We start from the raw sequence: 20,574 nt of genomic DNA, 5'->3' as shown, positions 1-20,574 counted from the left end.
AAGCTGCTGTTTGGTGTCGGCGAGCCTTTCCTCACCACACGGCCTCTGACGCCCCCGTTACAGCACCCGCTCCACCTGTTCATGGCGAGCAGTTGGCATTCTTGTGGACACATGTCCATGAAAACACACACATACTACACACAAAACTACATGTCACTGGATTCTTGCCTCTATGTCTGGTTCAGCGTTAGTGACTGTTCACAGCATGTGGAGCGACAACTGGAGCGGCCGCGTAAATACGCTGTTTTATACATATATAAAATGATATTTATTGTTGTCAATATATTGTGAAATTCAAACACATATATTCAACATATGTTACCTTTAAATCAATTTAAAATATGTCTGTTTTAAAACAATAGTCAGGTTTCCATATGGACACAGAAACAGGTTTTTCTTGCTGAAATCTTCCCTCCTGTTCATACTAGACCACTAAGCTCTTCCTAATGCACTTTCAAAGGAAGTTATGTGGGACAAAATCCACAGTCCTTATTCAGTGCAGAAATGCTTTCCACTTACATTGAAACTGATTTAGGAAATTGTGAACCTATCTTTTAATTAATGTTTGCATAATCTATCTAGCCCACAGGGAAAATAGAGCATCTTGCAATGCAATCTTAAGTTTATTTATTTTTAATTTTTTAATTTTACTTTTATTTAACCAGAATCATTAATCTTTAATCATCAATCATCAAGATTAAAAATCTCTTTTCCTAGAGCGTCCTGGCCAAGACAGGCAGCAGCACAATTAACAAGGTTGCAGACATTAAAACCTGTTGGGGACAGCCACCCTTTTCCTAAAATAACAAACCCAAAATTAATCAGGAATAACTGCTCAACCATTTGGCCTAGATGCATAATTCTGGTCTCCTTTGAAAGGTCGGAAGCTAAGGAATATAAATCCATTGTAAATTAACATGTTTATTTTACCATTGCAGACTACATGGAGATGCAATACAGAACAAATAGGATATTTTCATCCTCGCCTGGTAAAAAAAAAAGCTATATTTTAACCATGAAAAACCATCAAAAGGAAGCTTATAATGCACCTGAATATCTTCTAATACACCTGGAATACAATTGTAACTTTAAATTAAATGAAAATAAACTAAAATACAACAGTTATCATACAATATTTTCAAAATATACCAGGCGAATGTCCATATTTTGGTAATATTTACTGTTTAGATTGTTGACTTTTACTGGTAGATATCTTTAAAACACTATTTATGTTCATGCAACAAAGTTCCAAATAACATAACATTGAAATTTGAATAAAAACAATATTGATCAACATTCCTGTCACCAAAAGCACCCCCATGCTTTACAGGCCTTTAGATTGAGAACAGAACATCCCACAGTGATGGTGGGGGGGCATCAATCGATCAGGATTGAGCAGACCTTTCATACCCTGGATGTCTATGTAGCTCTTACGGGTCGGCCACAAAATGGTGAAAAAGGCCGTGTGTTCCAAAGCAGCACTTCTCTTGCTCTGCAGAAAAAGGCGAGAGATGGCAGGCACAGCTTCCAGGTATTGCACCCGGAGATACTCAGAGCAACCAATCTGCAGAGTTTTGGACTTAAAACGGCGAAAATGACAAAAGTACGTCGGCGGTTTTGACGATCGCGTGCTGCCCCCGGTACAGGGGGCGTCTGTTTTCAACATGTAACATAAACTTAAACATAAATCATATAGCAATTTACAGTGGGAATAAATTAGTAAGTTACAAGGTCATAAAATATCAACATTTCATAAATATTTACCACAAGTAATAAACAACAAGGATGATCTGAGTAATAAATCATAACATCTACAGCCAGAATTGCCAGCCATGTCATTTAAAAGGACTTTAAAAGCAACCAGTGAAACCGGCTCCTGAAGATTCAGGACATTTTGCAGCTGATTCCAAGCGCAGGGAGCCGCATACTTAAACGCCCCTTTTCCCAATTCAGTCCGGACTTGAGGGACAGATAATAGTAATAAGTCATCAGAACGAAGAAAATATCTTCCTGTGTCTTTCTTTTGGAGGTAGATTTGTAGGTATGGGGGAAGCAGACCAAGAATAGCCTTGTAAATAAGAATGTGCCAATGAGTCTACGGGTGGACAATGCAGACCAACCAACCCGCTCATACAAGGAGCAATGATGAGTGAGGGCTCTAAAGTTTGTTATTTTGCAAAATGATTTAAAATGAGATGATAATATTATTTAAAAAATGTTTTTATTACCTTGCGGCAAAGGACAAACATGTTTTAGTAAGCTGAAGGACTTAATGAACAAAATATTAAGCTCTAAATCATTTCAAACTCTACAAGAAAATTCAATATTTTGGGGTATTTGTGGAATTGTTGCCTCACCTATAAAGTATCTTGCAATGACATCCACTGGCCAGCAGGATGTCTAATTAATATCCAGATGAACATACCTCCTACAACAGCATTATTGCTATAAGACATATGTATTATATATGCAAAAAGTCTATAATACACATGTATGAAAACTTTAAACATAAATCACTACTGCATGTGTGCGTAATTCACAGGAAAAATGCTTGAATGTATAAATTATGTACACTACACAGGGACTCAGATTTAGATTTCATCTCCTTATGTGATTCTTTCTTTGAGTTGTGAGCAGCAGTTGACGAAATGTCCTGTGCTTCTGTCTAAAGTTGGACTTCCCTTTGTTAAACTGCTCTGTGTTGTTGCAGATTGTTTGAGGCGTGAAGGAGATTAGAGGAGGATTATGGATTGTTTATCATCAGAGGTGTCAGACGGAAATAACTTGGATAGGGCGTAGCAGTGTGTGTGTGTGTGTACGTGTGTGTGTCTGGTTACGGCAGGTGATGGTTCACTGCACTTGACCTTTGGCCCCACTTTTATGAGGATGATCACATGTACACCATCACACACACAGTTACCTCGTGACCTTGACCAGTGAAATCTCTCTGATAAGCAACTTTTATGGATGTCCATATATGCTAATGAATGCATGTGTGTGGTTGCTAAGTTATGAACTGTCCAGACCTCTCAGGTCGTCTGGGATCAGGTCTGCTTTCTGACCCCACAGTCAGAACTAAACCTGGAGAAGCAGCGTTCAGTTTTTATGCTCCGTAAATCTGGAACAAACTCCAAGAAAACTGCAGGTCTGCTGAAACCCTCCGTTCTTTTAACTCAAGGCTGAAGACTTTTATTTTTATTTTCTATTTAACCCTTTTTAAATTGTATATAAATGTCTATTTTCAATTGCCCCATGTTGCTTTTATGTTTTATGTAAAGCACTTTGAACTGCCTTGTTGTGTGCTTTACAAATGCGCTTGTCTTGTGCTTGCATAATGTATATGTGTGGGATTGTGAACATATGACACCTGTGCATAACCTCAACACAGCACCACTGTCTTAAATACCCCCATTACTGCCATTAAGCTCTCTGGGTCTACTAATACACGTCACGATGCTTCACTCTTAATCTCTATTAGTGCTCACACAGGAAGAGGTTATACATGTGTTGGTGTGTTTTTATGTGGGTCGCAAGTCAGAGGGAGCTTGTTGCATCACAACATCCAAGTTGACCTCACTCTCACGCTATCATATACTGTAGAATCAAAAAGCAAAACAGTAATTCTGCAGGATGAAGGAAACAATACAGAGATGTACTTTTTCATCGTATTGGTCCTTGAAGTAAATCTGCTGTGATTAGTTTAAAGCTTTAAATTGAAACGTTTAACACAAATGGCTGCAGATGTTTTCAATGAAGTCGGGTCAATTTTACTTATATATCCCAATATCCCAAATCACAAATTTGTCTCAGGGCTTTACAATCTTTTCAACTTACGACACCCTGTGTCCTGTCCTTAGACCCTCGATAAGGAAAAACTCCCTGGAAAAAGCCTTTTAATGGGGGAAAAAAGTAGAACAAGCCTCAGGAAGAGAACAGGAGCGATACCTCTCCCAGGACTGACAGGCAATAGATGACCAATATAATGAAATCACAGTAAAATAAAACTTATGAATAGATTGTGACATATGGTAAGATGGTTATAACATGACGATATATATAGAGAAGAAAAACATGGAGTAATGAAGCCGAAGATGTTTACTCCACCGGATCTTTTCTACATCAGGGTACCTCTGAGTGCATAAAAGAAGAAAAATGGAAGCTGTCTTCATGTTTTAATTCTTTTTAAATTGTTTGTTAGCAGTTAAGAACCTAACCATGCCATGAGCCTGCCGTCAAGGAGTGAGACCCAACGAATTGTTGAAATGGGAACAATGTTTCACACACAGTCTTTCTGCAAAGACCTTCATGGTGTTGCACTCAGTTGTAGCTGTGTAAAGAATAAAGAAAGTGAGCTTGACAGAGAAACTGAAACCCCGTCACCAACTGTCTAATCAATGAGGAAAGTGGACGTAAATGTTGGATTGTCTGTTTTAGAAAGTTACAACAGTGGATTTCTACAAAATTTCTACTTCTTCTAATTGAGACAAGTCCAACTTTTTAATTTATTTTTTACTACTGCAGATGGACATTTTTGTAGCACACTGAACAGATAAAACAGACTGACCAGACATGGGTTGTTCATATTGTTCACCACCACTAACACAACGCTGTCTGTCCTTGGCTTGTAAGCACCAACCAGAACCAGCACCCGACCCAGAGGCTTGAAGCTGCAAGGAGTTTTTTTTTAATACTGTCAAAGACGCTTTTTTCTTCCTATCACACAAAAAAATATTAACAAATTTTGATTTAACATTTAGCATTAATTTGGAGCGGTGTTTCTGGTCACCCGGTGAGATCTTTACCCCCTCCTCTTTGTTCACCAGCAAGTCTCAGCTTTGTTTAGACTGCAGTCAGATCTAATCTTTAAGACAGACTTTCTGCATTGTTATTTGCAAGTGATCAGATTGGATTTGTGTCCAGACATCACCAACCCGTCGACATGGGTTTCTGTTTTAATGATGACGCTGGTGAGGCATGAGAAATGGAAATCCTTCATCTCGCCCTCAAACAATCGTGCTGTCAAGTCGCGGTGCCCCTGAAATTCCTTCACAAAAGGAGGCGTCATACCCACCTCCTCCGTCGCCCCAGACGAATTCAACAACTCAGGAACTTTAGGGGTACCGTGCCACAGATTTCCACAGGTCATGTCGACTGACTGACGCAGCTGTCTTGATAAGGATGCATTGCTGTCCATCTGTTAGGTAACCCAAGGTCGAGATTATCTTTATTTAGTTTGCCTGGCTCTCTGTGGAAAGTGTTGCATGTGGCTTGAATGAAACACAACTTTAGGTTAATGTAGGTTAGCAAAGTTTCTTAGTCTAACTTCAGTCTCCTTCAGATTTGGTGTTTCACATGTAGTTAATCAGCAGATGAAAATACCAACGGGTATTGTATTGTGGGAAATATTCCACATTAATAACTTCATTAAAGCATGTCGAATTGATAATATGACTTGACTTTTAAGATATGAAGTCGCGCCACAAATAAATGGACATTAACTATAAAGGAAGGAGTCTGTCTGTCTGCACAAGCATTTACTGCAACACTGGCGCTGAGAATGCCAGAGTCAGAAACACAGCCTATAATTATATAGTTGAGACCAAATTGCTTCTTCATATGACTTATTTTCAAGTTATTTAATTGGAATGCAAGGAGACATACATTTAATGTCATATGTCTTTATTTACTGTAAAACTTAAATTCATATTTTAATGTATTTGCTTCAATCACAGAACTCAACCTGCTGACATCAGCAAGGAAGGGAAAAACTGCGAGAAGAAGGAAAATATTACTGACTACTTCAGATGACAACTTTAAAAATTTGGATTCACTCAGTGTGTGGCCTGGATTAGATGTGTGTCCAGACTAGAATAAACTGATTTGGTCTGGCCGTCTCAACAAGGCCTAAAATGTGTCTGATGCTGAACAGGTGGTGTGCTGTGGGTTTTAGGAAGTTTTTCCTCTGAAAACAGCTGCCTGCTGCTGCTGAAAACAACGCTGTGAGAGCGGTGAGAGTGAAACAAAACAGTGAAGGAAAGTAAAGCAGGGTTCACCCACTCATGTATTATGACTCCTCTTCCTTTGCTTCTTTTCATTCTCTTGGTCTTCACTGCACTAAAACACATATAAAGGTGAGCCTCAACGTGAACATCTCTCTCTCTCTTTTTCAACTCACGAGTTTCTCTCTGACGCTCTTCTGTGGAACAAGCTGCCCACTGAAGACCACGTTAATAAGCATGAGTAATAATTTGAAACAGTTGTGCTGTTTTATACCTCGCACTGAAGACCTCTGTATTTCCCTGAGCACAGCCAATAAGATAATGTTGCTTGGCAACAAATAAGCTATTTTCCAGTAAAACAAATTTTGGCCAGTGCTGCTTAGCAACAAACTTTATTTCCATGAGTTATTTCTTGATGGGAACACCTGAACCAACAGGTCCTGAACCGTCGCTCAAAGACTAATGCAGCTTACAGGGATGTGAGTTTTATTTATTAGAACAACATGTAAAATACTGAAAGTGAAGTATTCCCGTTATAAGAAGTTACTGACAGCAAGCTTCATTACTGCCTTAGTTGTGGTTTTCATTATCTTCAGGCCTGAATATTTCCGATCGATCAAGGTGGTTGAAAAGACTCATCCTCGGTGGGCCTCAAATGCCAAAGAACAGACCTAAAGATTGATTGTTGACAGATTGTTTTTCTGAATGTTAAGCAATTTCCGATATTCCAAACGTCATTGTGATTTTGAAGGAGGTTTTTCTAATGTCTTGAACCTTGTAGTTTTATTGCCAGTCCACACATTTACTTTCCACCTCGCTAGATAAATGGCATGTTATTGGACATAAATTGTGAGGGGTGAAATCGTCCAATATGAATTTAAAGTGCTGCCCAACACACATCCTACAGGCCTGTATCCAAAGCAGTTAACATAAACATCTTCCTCCCAACTTAAGTTGCGTGTCACATTTTATCTCATCACATCGCGGCAGTCATTCGCCTTCGTGTCTGTTCTGAAAAATCTGGCCAGCAGCATGACAAATTACCTTTAAATTGTCAGAGTTACAGCTCTTTCAGACAGATGGATAGAGGACGGTTGGGGGGCTGCAGAGCCCGCAGGCGCTTGTCAGAAAGCAAACAGCGTTCTGAATTACGACCGGACGGTTTGTCTCTCTGAGTGAAGGATTATCTTCATACGATGACACACTCGTAAACAGTGCTGAGGCACTGCAATAGATCTCACAGATGCAGTGCCCCCCCTCTCCGAATGAGGATACTGGGTGAGAGGAGGATTTACGCAGCTAATAATAGAGTAAACTAGATATATTTCCAGAGAAGGATTTCTGCACGCGGCCTATTTATAATTACAGAATCCTATGATGTATCCCTCTGGGTTTAACACCACACCAGTATTAGACTACCGGCATGCTGCGGACACAGGAACTCAGCACACACACACATAAAGATACAGTGTAATCTTCACACTGCATAAGAGGTGTGTGTTTGAGAGGAAATAGGCACAATAGACACAAGCGACTTCATTTTTATTTTGTTGGACTGCACCTTTTTCACTTACTCTCGGGCCAAGTGGTCATTGCAACAACATGATGTTCCTGATCAGGCTGTGGAGCTGTCAGCAAAGCAGTCACACACTTCATCACAGCACAAAAATAACTGAATAAAAAGTTGTTGCTTTTCATGTCTGTTTGTAATTCATGGCCGGCGCTGCTGCTGGCAGACGAGAAAACATAGAGCGATGTTGTGTTTAGATCACACGAAACTGGATCACGTCAAGTCAACACATGAATGTCTGGCTGTCTTCCAGATCGCATTCTAACGTACTATTCACACCAAGTATGACGCCAAATTGAGTATGTAGAGCGTTCCAACTGCATACTAGGATTTTGTGTACAGAAAATATGCCAGATTTGTACTAGATTAGCAAGAGTTTCTGAGTATGTGGCAGGATTTTTACTGCATACACTCAACCATCCCATTCATTGTGTTTCCACACGGTTCAAGCACCACACCCTAGTTTTTTTGTACAATTGTCGTTTACAATTTCATCACTTCTAAGAATTTTTGAGGTGAGAAATCAACTCTGGGGACTTAGACTATTGGCATTTTTGTGAAAAACTGATGGTGAATCGAAAATGTGCTCCAGTATTCTTGGAGTTGAGAAGCTCAGCAGACAACTTCAAAAATCATTTCTATCTACTGTATTGTCCTTATTCTGTTTAGTTAAGCGCTGCTTTACGTAAACTTTACAAGATAACATAGCCAGAGACAAGTTCTAAGACAGCACAACTGTCACAGTCCTGGTCTATCTATTCAGACTGTTTTCCTGTTTTATTTTGAAAGCGTCTGTCAGGTGTTTGTCACGTGTGCATCATGTACTGTACATGTTTTTGCTTCTGCCTGGACTGGATGGTTGGATTTTCTTTTACATGTGGACTTTAGGGTTTTTTTTGGTTCTGCCTTACTGGATCTGGTTTTTGGATTTCTGAGACTCTGTCTTATTTTGTAAGTTTGCTGCTCGTTTAGTTGTTGATGTATAAATATTCAGATAAGTGACTCCTGCCACAGTTGTGTGCATTTGGGCCCGTAATCTGTTTAAACCTGGCAAACCCTGACTAAACGTCACGTGTCTCCTGGACATTGAACACTGAGAAACTGAAATAAAAGTTTTATTAATCTAAAGATTCTGTTTTAATAATAATAATTCCACATTTTACTTACTTACTTTAATGGTACTCAAAGGCACTCAAATGCACTGGAAATAAACACTAGTAAAGATGTGCAGAACATATGCTTCATTTGAAGAGAAATATCTTAAATTCCAGTGGGCTACAAGTGCATTAAATGTAAATGCAACAAGAGCATCAAGCCACTGAGCTCTGGTGTCTAAAACAAAAATATATCCTATTTGTATAGACAGATTTTGCAGACTGTGCATACCACTGATTATCAATAAATATACAACAGCCAGATGCAGCCACCCACGTGTTGTATTTATGTAATTTTACCATCAATATATTTTTAAAAACACATCTTGCTGTAGTGCACTTGAGCAAGACACTGAACTTCATTCTATTCTGGCAAAGACATTTACAGCTAGATGTAAAAACAGTGTGCGCAAACTCTGAAGGTCCCGATCAAAACAGTTCCCCTTTTACCGTCTATTTCAGTCACAAGGTCAGTTTCAAAAATAGCTCACAGCTATAAATTCACTTTCAGAGGAACTGAAGGGTCAGAAGTGAACAACACGGCTGTAAAAGCTGAGCGACGGCTCAGCTTGGATGCGAAAGGTCGATAAAAGAGTAAAAGTTTTTGGATCTTCCTAATCATTTCCTTACTGATAAATGTAATGTGTGCATTTTTCTCTTCTTGTCATTTTATCTTGTCTTGTTTGTTCTTCTGTTGTTTTAGATCAATGTAAGTCCAAATCTGGCTCAGAACCCTTTTCTGGCTAAGATTAAAAAAACTGTATGTCAAATCACTTCCTCCTTCCACAGAGGGTGTGTGCATTCAAATGAGGGATAAATAACCAGATAAAATAAAAACAACAAAAGGAAAGGTCAGTGAAAGACAATATGGTAAACAAACAACTACTAAAAAAAACAGCATTTTTCAAAGACAAATCATACACACACATGCTCGCTGCTGAAAATGTGCATACAACGGCTGAAATAGTGAAAGACGTGTAGTGGCACTTGAAATCCAGCTACTGAAATGAGTGGAAATGGTAGTAAAAATGATAGTGCTGTAAGAAAATGCAAGCACTGATTAAAGGTGAAGTGTCAATTGACTGTGTCAGCGCTGAGTGAAGCACTGAGAGGAGTTGAAATCTTCAAAGTGTGAAATCGAGCTGCGTACGTCCCATGAAGCGATCTGAAAGAAATGCGTGCTATTTACACTGTCACAGTCTGTACTGTACATCGCTCTGAGATGGGATATATGCAGTTTGACCACATTTAACAGCAGGACAAAAAGCACCTGACTTGACGTTACCTGCTGCCAGCTGTCAGTCAAACAGTCGGGCATCATGCTGACCTTTGACCTTGATCTGTGACTGGGTGGAGGATGTTTGGAAGTGTGACTATTTATTTCTCAACTAACATAGCCCTGTCTCCTCACAGTGCAGTGACATCACTGCTCAGCGTGATGGGATGCTGCCAAAGATTGCCTATGTTTGAGACGATGAATCACTCTGTAAAGAACGGCTGGTTGGCTAACAACAATGCGTGAGCTTTCCTACTGCAATTGATTGACAACAAAAATGGAATTTTCCCCCCGCTGCTAAATTTTATAAATGTTTGGATCATTGTATCAGCATCACTGTAAAATTAAGGAGTCCAAAATGTAAAATAGCAGACTTTAAAGGACAGCTGATTCACATGAGCTGGGATTACAGAAACACATGACTTCAACACCTGCTGTGATCATTTCATGACAGGTACACTAAAACATGGAAGATAGTTCCCCTACAAAAGGAGCTTACTTCCATGCTTTAGTCAAGATCTCTGGATGTTAATGACAAAAGTGACAGAAATGGGTCATTTCATTAACACAGGCCTAAGATACAAAGGTGTTAATGAACTATATGAAAGGCTTAACCCCAATTACTTAACCACAAAGGGTGGTTTGCTCCAAACGCATCAGCTCATCAACATCTTAACCAACTCAAAGTGTTTGTGGCTGGGATGCAGACACAGAGACATTAATATATGATTTATACATACAATGATTTTGCAAGATGTAATCTAACACGGGGTAAAAACCAAGTCAGGCAGACTAAAAAGAGTTCTCCTACTTCAAAAAGACCAAAAAAACCTGAGAAACAAGAAAAGACAGGATGTCTCAAAAATCACAAAAACGTATCTTAGTATGAGATTTTAACGGGTGTATTACCAGCAGTGAATGGACAGTCAGCAGAGTTGGGGGTTGATTGTGAGATGAGTGGAGAAGCCACAGGTGGTTGGTGATTGGTCCAGACTGGAGAGTGCAACGCCACGCCCAGTCACACACGCACACGCACACACACAAACTGAAACACCGCGGGGGGGGGGGGTCATAGGAAACATTAGGAACCAATAGGGACACAAACATCCATCAGAGAAGTGTCAGATAAAACATTCGCAAAAATAATAAAATGCTTTTTTGTAGAGGCAGAAAAGGGATTTTCTGAAAAACAATATGGTGGCGCAGAACACTCAAAGTGCTGGAAATATCCAAAATGTCCAGTGATATTGTACATTTGCCTGTGTGCATCACTACTAAGTGTTGTACTGTTGGTTAAAGTTGAATTGCCATTTTAAAAATGTTTACCTTTCCAAATAAGTAAATAAGACTTGTGTTGTTCAAAGACTGTGTATTGAAGATGGTAAGTTATAAAAAGATGTACTAATGATTAAACTATAAAACTAAAAGCCATGTTGTCATCATCCCATTAAATTCTCATTGTCTCACAGCCCACACATGTAAGAATAATAAATAATGTATTTATAGAGAGTGACCCTCAAGCTTCTCTAACACGGTTTAAGTAACCATGGTCAGAGTGTGAGGCAGAGTGGCACCTCTTGCCTCACGTCCATCTTTGCATGGTGACATAGAGGAGGCAGCAGCAGGCCAAACGGGGCCGAACTGACGGTGGGAGGGTCTGGGTATGGAGATGGGGGTGATGCTGGTGCCACTGAGCATGCCAAATGAGCACATGAGGACAGTAATGTGATCTCAGTTGAGTGACAGGACCTCGATTTTTTTTTCTACAGGGGTTTGACAAGACTATAAAAGAGTCAAAGGCTGCAGCTGCAGGCAGAAGAGACAGACACACGGGGAGACAGAGGACCAGTGGACTTAACGCTACCTCCAGTGACCCACAGTGCTGTTAAACTAAGTCATACCAAGGAGAAGAATGGGACTGCACAGTGTTGAGGAACTGGTAAGATGTGCTGATGTGTGTAAATGTAAATGATGGCAGTTATGAGAGAGACGAAGGGGCAGAAAGAGTACCAAAAAGGAGCTGTAGGACTTCTATTACTCAACTATTTATGTAAATCAAATGTTATTTTTCCCTGGTTTCAAAATGATTCTCAAAATGTGTCAAAGCAAGAGATCTTTTTTGAGAACCTTAAGTGAACTTATTAAAATAAGAATATAAAGCACGTTGGTGACGCTCTGCTGGAAACTGATGATGCCTGAAATACCTCGACTGTGGTGAATTTAGATTTTGCATTTACATGTAAATTAGTTCCCGTGACATTTGTGATTTGTCTTAACTTAATGTGAATGTAATTAAACATTGAAGGAATTAAAATACTGATTGCTAAGGATCATATACATTCATTGAGAGGTTCTCTTCTTCCAGTGTTTAAAAGTCCGGTAGACTTATTTAGAAACTATTGGCAGTTTGAGTGATTCAATAACATGTTGTGACTCATTAAAGAGCTGAAGTGTGTGTTAATGTTTTACAGCTGGTGTGCTTACATTCCTCTGTTAGTAGTGGCTCTACTGAATGCTGGACCAGCAACAAAGCAAACGCTCTCCTGCTGAGCTTAGATTAAGACATTAGAGTGGGAACCTGTTAACGGTTTTTCCCAAAGTCATCTTCTCATTACCTTGAGGCTCTACTCAATGTTTAGTTCTTCAAGTTACTGTTAATTATTGAGCTTCTCTACTCAAAATATAAAGAATCACTTAAAGCTTGAAAGATTTATTAGTGATATTATGTTTGCAAACAATCTGATTCTTTGGCACAAACATCTCCTTTCCAAGAGCCAAAGAAATTGAGCCGTAAGATCCAGCTGTAATTCCCATCGCCGCTTTTATGACCTTTTTCATGAAATCAGGTGTTACCTCTGTGTGGAGTCCATAGACACACAGTCAGTGTTACACTTTTATAGGTTTTATTATCATTTATACACCTCCCTTCTCCCCTTCAGGTCTCCGGTAAGAGGTCAGATGGCAGAGAGGCGGACGACTTCCAAGGTGGCGTGTATGAGGCGGCTGTCAATCAAGAGAAGCAGGATGACCGCAGGTCCCACAGGGAGCTGGCGGGCGGAGGTCTGTCAGAGGAGAGCGACAGTGGCAGCGAACAGGAGGAAGTCAGCGTGGCGGCTCTCAATGTAAGAACACACAGAAACAACAACAACAGAGCTGCTGTGTAACTGAGTTTTAAGTAAAAGTCATTTTGATATCAGGTGCCTTGCTTCAAGGATTGTCAGTATACTGTGTATGTACGGGACAGGCAGAATAGATAGTTACATTATTACATTATTGGACTGATATTATTGATGCATTAGCATGTAGGAAGTACTTTGAGTTTTCTGAGGTGCAGTAAATTGTAACTGTTTTAGTTGATTTTTAAATGTAATCATTAACAGCGCATCACATTTTATAAACCGATCAGTTTTGTATGTAAAATCTTAATCTGTAAAGTAAACAGTAACACCTGTCAAATAAATCTAGAGGAGTAAAAGTTCATTATTTTCCTTAAATAGAGAAAGGAAAGAGGTAAAGTAGAGGTACAAACTGACATAAAAATAAAAATAGTGATAAAGTAGTAACATACAAATATAATAGAAATAGAAATGTAGAATAGAAATATAAAAATAGGTTAAATGTACAGACTACATAAACATAAAGATGTGATTGATATGGAACATTGCAGAGGTTGCAGCAGAAGGTAGTTGCACGGTGTAGAAATAAATGTGATGTCACTGGACAAAATATATATACAGCTGTAATGGTTTAAAGGTAAAGCATGAGTACTTAAAAGTTGTGCATAAATGCAATGCTTGTGTACTTTGTTGCACTCCACCACTGGTAGTTAGTCAGTTAAATTCTTTACAGTGCCAGACAACATTTGTCTGACCAGAACATAACTATATTCCATCAAACAAAGATCTTCTGCTCTTCTGCTTGGTTCTACAGAAACAACATCTGCCACAAAAGGTTCCTTAACAATCACTGAAACATTTTACCAAAACGTTTTGCCCTTAAATGATCATATAATTAGAAAAACAGAAAAACATGAGACTGACTTCATCTTCATTCCCTTCAGGAAGACCATTAAAGCTGCCTGTTTCTTTCTCTGGTGATGTTCTTGAGGACTTTTGGTTATAATCAAGCTTTTATTAAGAACACACGGTACAAAAAACAATTTAACAGACAAACACTAAGTAGTCAAAGGAAAAAACAGACATTTATTTTACAATATTAAACAGACATAGTGCACAAAATTAAAAAGACATAGATAATTAAATTAAATATATATATATATATGAAGCCTAATACATAATCATAATAGTAGAGAGATAGAGATTAAGTTGTACTTATAACAGTAGAAGTATATTTGAACAGTAGGAGTAGTGCTAGTGGTAGTAGTGATATGTATAGTATTAGTTGCAGTAATAGCAGTAGCAATAGTAATAGTACTAGAAGTAGTATACTCATACAACTCAACAAAGGTAATCTGTCTTTTCTCTGTATAAACGTGTTTACAGCGCTCAGACTGTAAGGTTAAGGTTTAAATGATGAATTAAACTTGGTGCACTGAACTATGGTGCAGCAGGAGGTGAATACAGGTGCAGAAATAACTAAAGCTGCATTTCAAATGAGACTCAAGGATCTCTTTATTGTCCCCGAGGGGCAATTTGTTGGACAGTCGCACAACTATCAAGCAACCAATACATAAATAGACAAACAATAAATATGACATAAGAAAATACACCAGGGTTTAAAAGGCCCCAGTTAAAATAAAATAAGGTGATAAAAATAACCAACACTAAAATAGAATCACATTGAATTATTTAAAAGGCCAATGGCAGCTGGGACAAATTACTTTTTATGTCGATTTGTCCTGCATGTTGGCATCACACAGACTCACACACTGTTTACTATTTAAATCCAGTATATGATCTTACACCAGGACAGCAGCGCCCGTTAGTCTCTGAGAGTCTGTATTTACTGCCCGTGAGTTTGTTTCTTGGTCAGTGCTGCCACCTGAAGGCATGAGGGAGTATAACATTTAATATGCACATTATTTATTTATCCCTATTGTTTAGTGAATAAATAACAGATAAAGTTTCTTCTTTTGTTGTTGTTGTTGTTGTGTTTGTGTGCTGAATCTATCTGTGTTGTCGCTGCCCTGTCAGACGGATAAAAGCGGCAGGCTGAAGTTGGAGACGGTGGACGACCTGTTCAACATCCTGCAGCTAAAGAAGAGGAGAAGAGAGAGGAAGACTCCCATCCACAAGAAACAACAGCCCGAGCCTGAGACTGTGGTGAGATCCTATTCTTTATTTCTCTTCATCTCTTAGTTTTCCAACTGCGCAAACAAACATTTAACTTTGTTTTCCTCAAGAGAAAGATTGTAATTATTTCGTTTGGAATGTGTTTCCTGAATTTTTCGTTATACCACAGATAATATGGTTTTATATTGCAACTGCGAGGACGCAATCAGACATTTGAACGTCTGTTGCCAGAAAGTTGCAAGAGAGTTTAGGGGCGGAGTCAGGTCATACATTTAACAGCGAAATCTATTGGGGTGAAAACAGTATTTTCAAACTTTTAGTGCATTTGTTTTTATAAAAACACTTGGGATAAAAGTCATAAAACCAGACAAAGAACTGAACAGCGGTAACCAACTCTCTGTTTCTGTTTCTGTCTGTTGGTCAAATGAATGATCACTGAGGTTTTAACTGACCCAGGTACATTGTTTCTTTAAAGTTTGTAAGTAACTGTTTTTGCATTTATCTTACCTAAACCAGCCAGAGACTGTGGATGAGCAGCTGTTTCTGACAGCTGCCATGGAGAACAAAGGGCCTGTGGTGGAGAAGTACCTGAGTGATGGAGGAAACCCCGATGCAGCTGACCACGTGAGTGTCACACAGCAATGTCTGCCTCTGGGAGTTGAAACATGGCAATTGATCAAAATCTCATTAAAAAATGCAAATGGCCATGTAAAAGAAATGTTCACATCTGACACATTATCATACTTTCAGGAAGAAATACATGAGGAGCTGAGGCTAATAAGAACAACATAAGATCTTTTTAGAGTATTAATTTATCATTAAATAAACTTTGTTTTGCAGTCACATAATTTATTTGCTTTTAAATGATCACCGGTTTCGGTAAAGATACTGTTCTTGATTCAATAAAAAGGAAACTTTTAAAATCCTATCCAGTTCCAGAGAACAGCTCTGCACAAAGCCGCATTCAAAGGACACGTGGAAGTCATGAAAAGACTCCTGGAGGCCGGAGCTGCCATCGACAAAAAAGACAAAGTGAGATCCATTTTCTTTCTTTTATTCTTTTTCTTTCTTTTTTTTGAGTCTCTCGTGTAATATCTACGCATACTGTAAACAGACACATAAATACACACACACCCACACGGCATCAGTCTAACAGTTCGGTGTGTGTATGGGTGTGTTTCAGCTGGAGGCCACTGCGGTCCACTGGGCCTGCAGAGGAGGCAACCTGCCAGCCCTGCAGCTCCTCCTCGACCAGGGAGCCAAGTTCACCTACAGAGACAAGGTTGGTACGCACACTGGATTTGAAAGACTCTCTGCTGTCAGAGAACAAGATCAGAAGCAGCACAGAGTACCTATCCCCTCATGTGTAACTTAAAGCCAAATAACGTGTGCGTGTTTTGAAAATTCCTTACTTTGCACCATCTGGTGGTGGTATCAGTAAAGACTTTAGTGTCAACAGCAATGCACACAGCAACAAACAGCCACACCCAACACAACACCCAAGTCTGTGATGATTTTGAATAAATCTACAGTAGTGAGCACAACATATACAGATTAGGCTGTTTGGATGTTTTCCTTGCATTAATCAAGAACGTTGAAATTCTCTCCTCTCCTCAGTTGCACAGCACTCCTCTCCATGTCGCTGTGAGGACGGGACACTGTGAGTGTGCAGAGCATCTCATTCACTGTGGAGCAGACGTCAACGCCAAAGACAGAGTAAGGACTCAGAGAGACACAATGCAGAGATCACCAGTCTTCTAACATCCAATCACCTGCAGCAGGACATAAAGCTGACAACACAAACCAATATCCAACCATTTTGTGTGCAGACAAAATAATTTGTAAAGGAATAATCTGTAATTTGTCATTTCTACTGAGTGCCAAGTTATTGTAGCATTTGTAAAGGAATAATCTGTAATTTGTCATTTCTACTGAGTGCCAAGTTATTGTAGCATTTGTAAAGGAATAATCTGTAATTTGTCATTTCTACTGAGTGCCAAGTTATTGTAGCAGAAGTGAGTTGTGGCTCTGGAGGAGCAGCCAGTGTTAGCTGCAGCTTAGCAGCAGTGTTTTGGAATTTATGTGCCAGCAAATAGGGAATTCAGAACACATATCACTGATTTGTTCAGAAATAATTAAACCATTTGCCCTGATACCCGACACACTCTGAAAGTTGCAAGACAGTAAAAGAAACAACTTGATCTTTCAGACCAGAGACAATACCTTTACTACAAATTCAGTTTTTTCTTACTTAGATTGAGAATCAATTACCTACACTGAGTATCTGTTTTCCTCCCTGACTGAAGGATGGAGACACACCCATGCACGATGCTGTGAGGATAAACAGATTCAAGATGATCAAGCTGTTGATGATGTACGGGGCCAGTCTCAACACTAAGAACTGTGTAAGTTCAGAACCACGCCTCAGCACTAATCGTCTGAAAATATATGTGAAAATGGCATATTTGTTATCAAAGGCAACATGTTCAGAGGCACCAAAAATCACTGTCATTTGGCAAGTAATTCTAGGAGGGGAACTCAGTGTTTGCAGCAGAACTTCAGGTTACTGTGGGTTGCAGTGGGAGAAGACGTATTCAAATGATTTACTTAGTAAAAGTTGCAATAGCAATGTGTAAAAATAATGAATTAAAACATTTTAAATTTTACTTAGAACTGTTGCACTAATGTCTTGGACTAACCAAGTTCCATTTAAAAACATAATTGACATCAAATTTTATGAATCTGCAGATTAACTTATCAAAACAGATACATGAAACCCAGAAGAAGAGCCTGCTTTTTGGCGTTGCTGTGGGCAACTGTAAAAAGCAGTATATAGATCCATGCCTAATATGAGAAAGAAGAAGTATATTGGGCGTGCATGTAGTAGAGGGGGACAGGGACCTTGTCTGCCCCGGGCATCTTCTCTCCTGTCTGCTCTGATGCCAGTCAGATTTGTTGGTGACTTGAGATGCAGCAGTGAAGCTTTGTAGCATCCATTAACATCATATCCAGTTCCTTGATCTCTGATCTCAGCTTGTTAGAAATGTCCCTAAGAGGGGAGGCTGATGAGGCAAACTGTTGCTGGCCTCATCCGTCTCATCAGCACGGGCAGTAGAAACACGTTCTCATCCCTGGGCGTCTGTATTTGAAGCACAAGGTACCCTTCAGCGTCCGTATGAAATGCTTTTTTAAGTGTGGTTAATGTTGTGAAATGGTTGCAGCTTGATTAGGCTTAGCCACCAAAACTACATTGGTTAGGTTTAGGAAAAAATCACGGTTTGGGTTGATAGAAGTACATTATGTGACATAACTCACTCATGACTTTAAATAAGTCACCTCTGACTATACTACGTCACCTGACATGAACAGGTTAAAGTGGAGATAGTTAAAAGCCCAGCGGGTCTCATATGGACTCTGAAGGGTACCTTGTTCGTCAAATCAATTAGATTGGTGCTCCAGAATGTGCTTGGTTGTGTTGGAGGCAGACCTGGAAGTAAGAAGTAGGATGAAGTACGAAAAGTAGGAAAACATTTGCTGATACTATTTGTCATAGAATTAGTAGTAACAAAAATTATATATATATATATATGTAGTATCAAGAGTAAAATGTGCAGGTGTGCCCTGATGGCTCAGGAGTTGCACTGGACATGAACCGGTTTGCGTCTGGCCAGGGACCTTTGTTGAGTTTCATTCCCCATCTTTCAATCTATTCATTTCTTGTCAGCTCTTTACCGTCCACATGATAATAAAGGCCCAAACTACATATGCAAAATGGATTGAGTCAATGTTATATTATTATTACTGTATCATTATTATAGATATATTTATGCGTATGCTGTATTTAAACGTTGTAGCTTGAGGTAGATCTAATTCTAACTACTTAATCTATAACTATGCATATTTTTAATTTATTTTATTTTTAACAGTTAAAAGTACTATGTACGATGCAAAGTACTAGTCCATCGAAAATATACTTGGGTTTACACTGTTGTTGAGTTTTGACGTGCAGTCTTGCGTGTTTATTTCTTCTGTGCAGGATGGAAAAACTCCAATGGAGACGCTGTATTCGTGGCAGAACGGAGCCAAGAGCCTCCTGTGCAACTTCAGCCATGAGAAGTCCAACCAGTAGAACCCACCACATTCCAGTAAAAGCAGGAATTCAACACGACCTGTTGGCTCGTCAGGAAAAAAAGTGGTAGAAAAGGAAAGATTTTGTATTTTTCTAGCCCATTCTAGTCACTTCCAAACTGCGGTTCATGAAGCACATAAGTCTGTTTTGTGACTGTTTATCCAGGGAGGCTTTGTTGACCCCTCAGGAAGTAACTGTTATTAAATCTAAAGTTGGCTCAGCTGGAGTGTTTGGATGCTGGAAGACATCTTAACTAAGAGAGCGTTAATCATTACCTTACCTTACTCCTCCTGGTTCAGGGATTTGAACTGGCAACCTTCCAGACTTTTACCGGTAGGCTATTGGCAGGGTTACATTTTCTCACGTACATCTTGTGTGTGCGGGAGAAGGCAGCAGGGATTTGAAGGAGCCTTTGATCAACAATGTGAAATCTAATCAGGATGTTGTTAATAATGTGATCTTTAGGACTGAGAGATTCATTGATCGCCAAGTATTGCTGGACAATGTCTCGGGCAACAGCGTGATGTTTTTTTACTTTAAGCTGAGTTGAAGTCAGTGATACTGCATCGAGAAGATGGCGTATTTATTGATTAATGGAAACTATCAGCAATCAGTTTATTGGGTTTGATTGATTTTATTTCGATACCATACACGTAATAACTGAGAGTTATATTGTGGTTGGTTTAATGATGTTTTTATGGTAAGATTTTACATTACATTACATCAACTTTTCTGATTTTAATTTACTAACTAATGAAAAGCAGTAGCTTTTCCAGATGTACATCGCCCGGCTCACACTTTCCTTGCAGTCCCACTGGATAAACACTCTGTTGATTATTTCCTGAAGTTTTTATTTATTTGTATATATTTTGTCAGTGTGATAGATGATGTGTGTTGTTATACTTAAACATGCAGATGAGTTTAACCAGGTTCTTTTGTCTTGTGCATTTCACGATCGAGAGATGAGACAGGATGAAGTGAGTCTTTGGAGCAGGAAGAAGAATTTCTTTATTTACACAGGATCAGGATCAGCTTTATTGCCAAGTAGATTCACACATACAAGAATTTGTTTTGGTGACTTGGCACATAACAAAAGACATAATAAGTGGAAAATATATGAAAGATAAAGTAAGTACTGCAAGTACGAAGGTAAGAGAGTCAGTGGGGGTCCCAGGCCTTGTTAATGAGGGTAGC

The 20,574-nt window shown here is 39.2% G+C and overlaps 1 protein-coding gene across 2 annotated transcripts; it reads left to right on the top strand.

Moving 5' to 3' along the window:
- Positions 1-8,174: 8,174 nt before the first annotated feature.
- On the top strand, positions 8,175-20,084 carry LOC123980603 (ankyrin repeat domain-containing protein 1-like). Of its 2 annotated transcripts, none has more exons than XM_046065084.1 (10): positions 8,175-8,520; positions 11,769-11,938; positions 12,939-13,121; positions 15,153-15,278; positions 15,768-15,875; positions 16,185-16,283; positions 16,435-16,533; positions 16,869-16,967; positions 17,558-17,656; positions 19,288-20,084. In XM_046065084.1, the coding sequence occupies exons 2-10, from the start codon at positions 11,912-11,914 to the stop codon at positions 19,378-19,380; spliced, it is 933 nt and encodes a 310-aa protein (XP_045921040.1). In that variant the 5' UTR covers positions 8,175-8,520; positions 11,769-11,911; the 3' UTR covers positions 19,381-20,084. The 2 variants fall into 2 exon arrangements, with proteins under 2 accessions (XP_045921040.1, XP_045921038.1); XM_046065082.1 differs by having other exon boundaries at positions 15,153-15,281.
- Positions 20,085-20,574: the final 490 nt, after the last annotated feature.

This window comes from Micropterus dolomieu, linkage group LG12 (genome assembly GCF_021292245.1).
Source record: "Micropterus dolomieu isolate WLL.071019.BEF.003 ecotype Adirondacks linkage group LG12, ASM2129224v1, whole genome shotgun sequence".
NCBI lineage: Eukaryota > Metazoa > Chordata > Actinopteri > Centrarchiformes > Centrarchidae > Micropterus > Micropterus dolomieu.
The sequence above is the reverse complement of the archived record's forward strand: the minus strand, read 5'-3'. Positions and strand labels throughout refer to the sequence as shown.

Bases quoted from the DNA above. Each gene is read 5' to 3' on its own strand.
- LOC123980603 (XM_046065082.1), top strand. From the start codon at position 11,912: ATGGGACTGCACAGTGTTGAGGAACTG. The intron at 15,282-15,767 runs GTGAGATCCTAT...TACCTAAACCAG, and splicing joins AGCCCGAGCCTGAGACTGTG to CCAGAGACTGTGGATGAGCA. The intron at 15,876-16,184 runs GTGAGTGTCACA...AATCCTATCCAG, and splicing joins ACCCCGATGCAGCTGACCAC to TTCCAGAGAACAGCTCTGCA.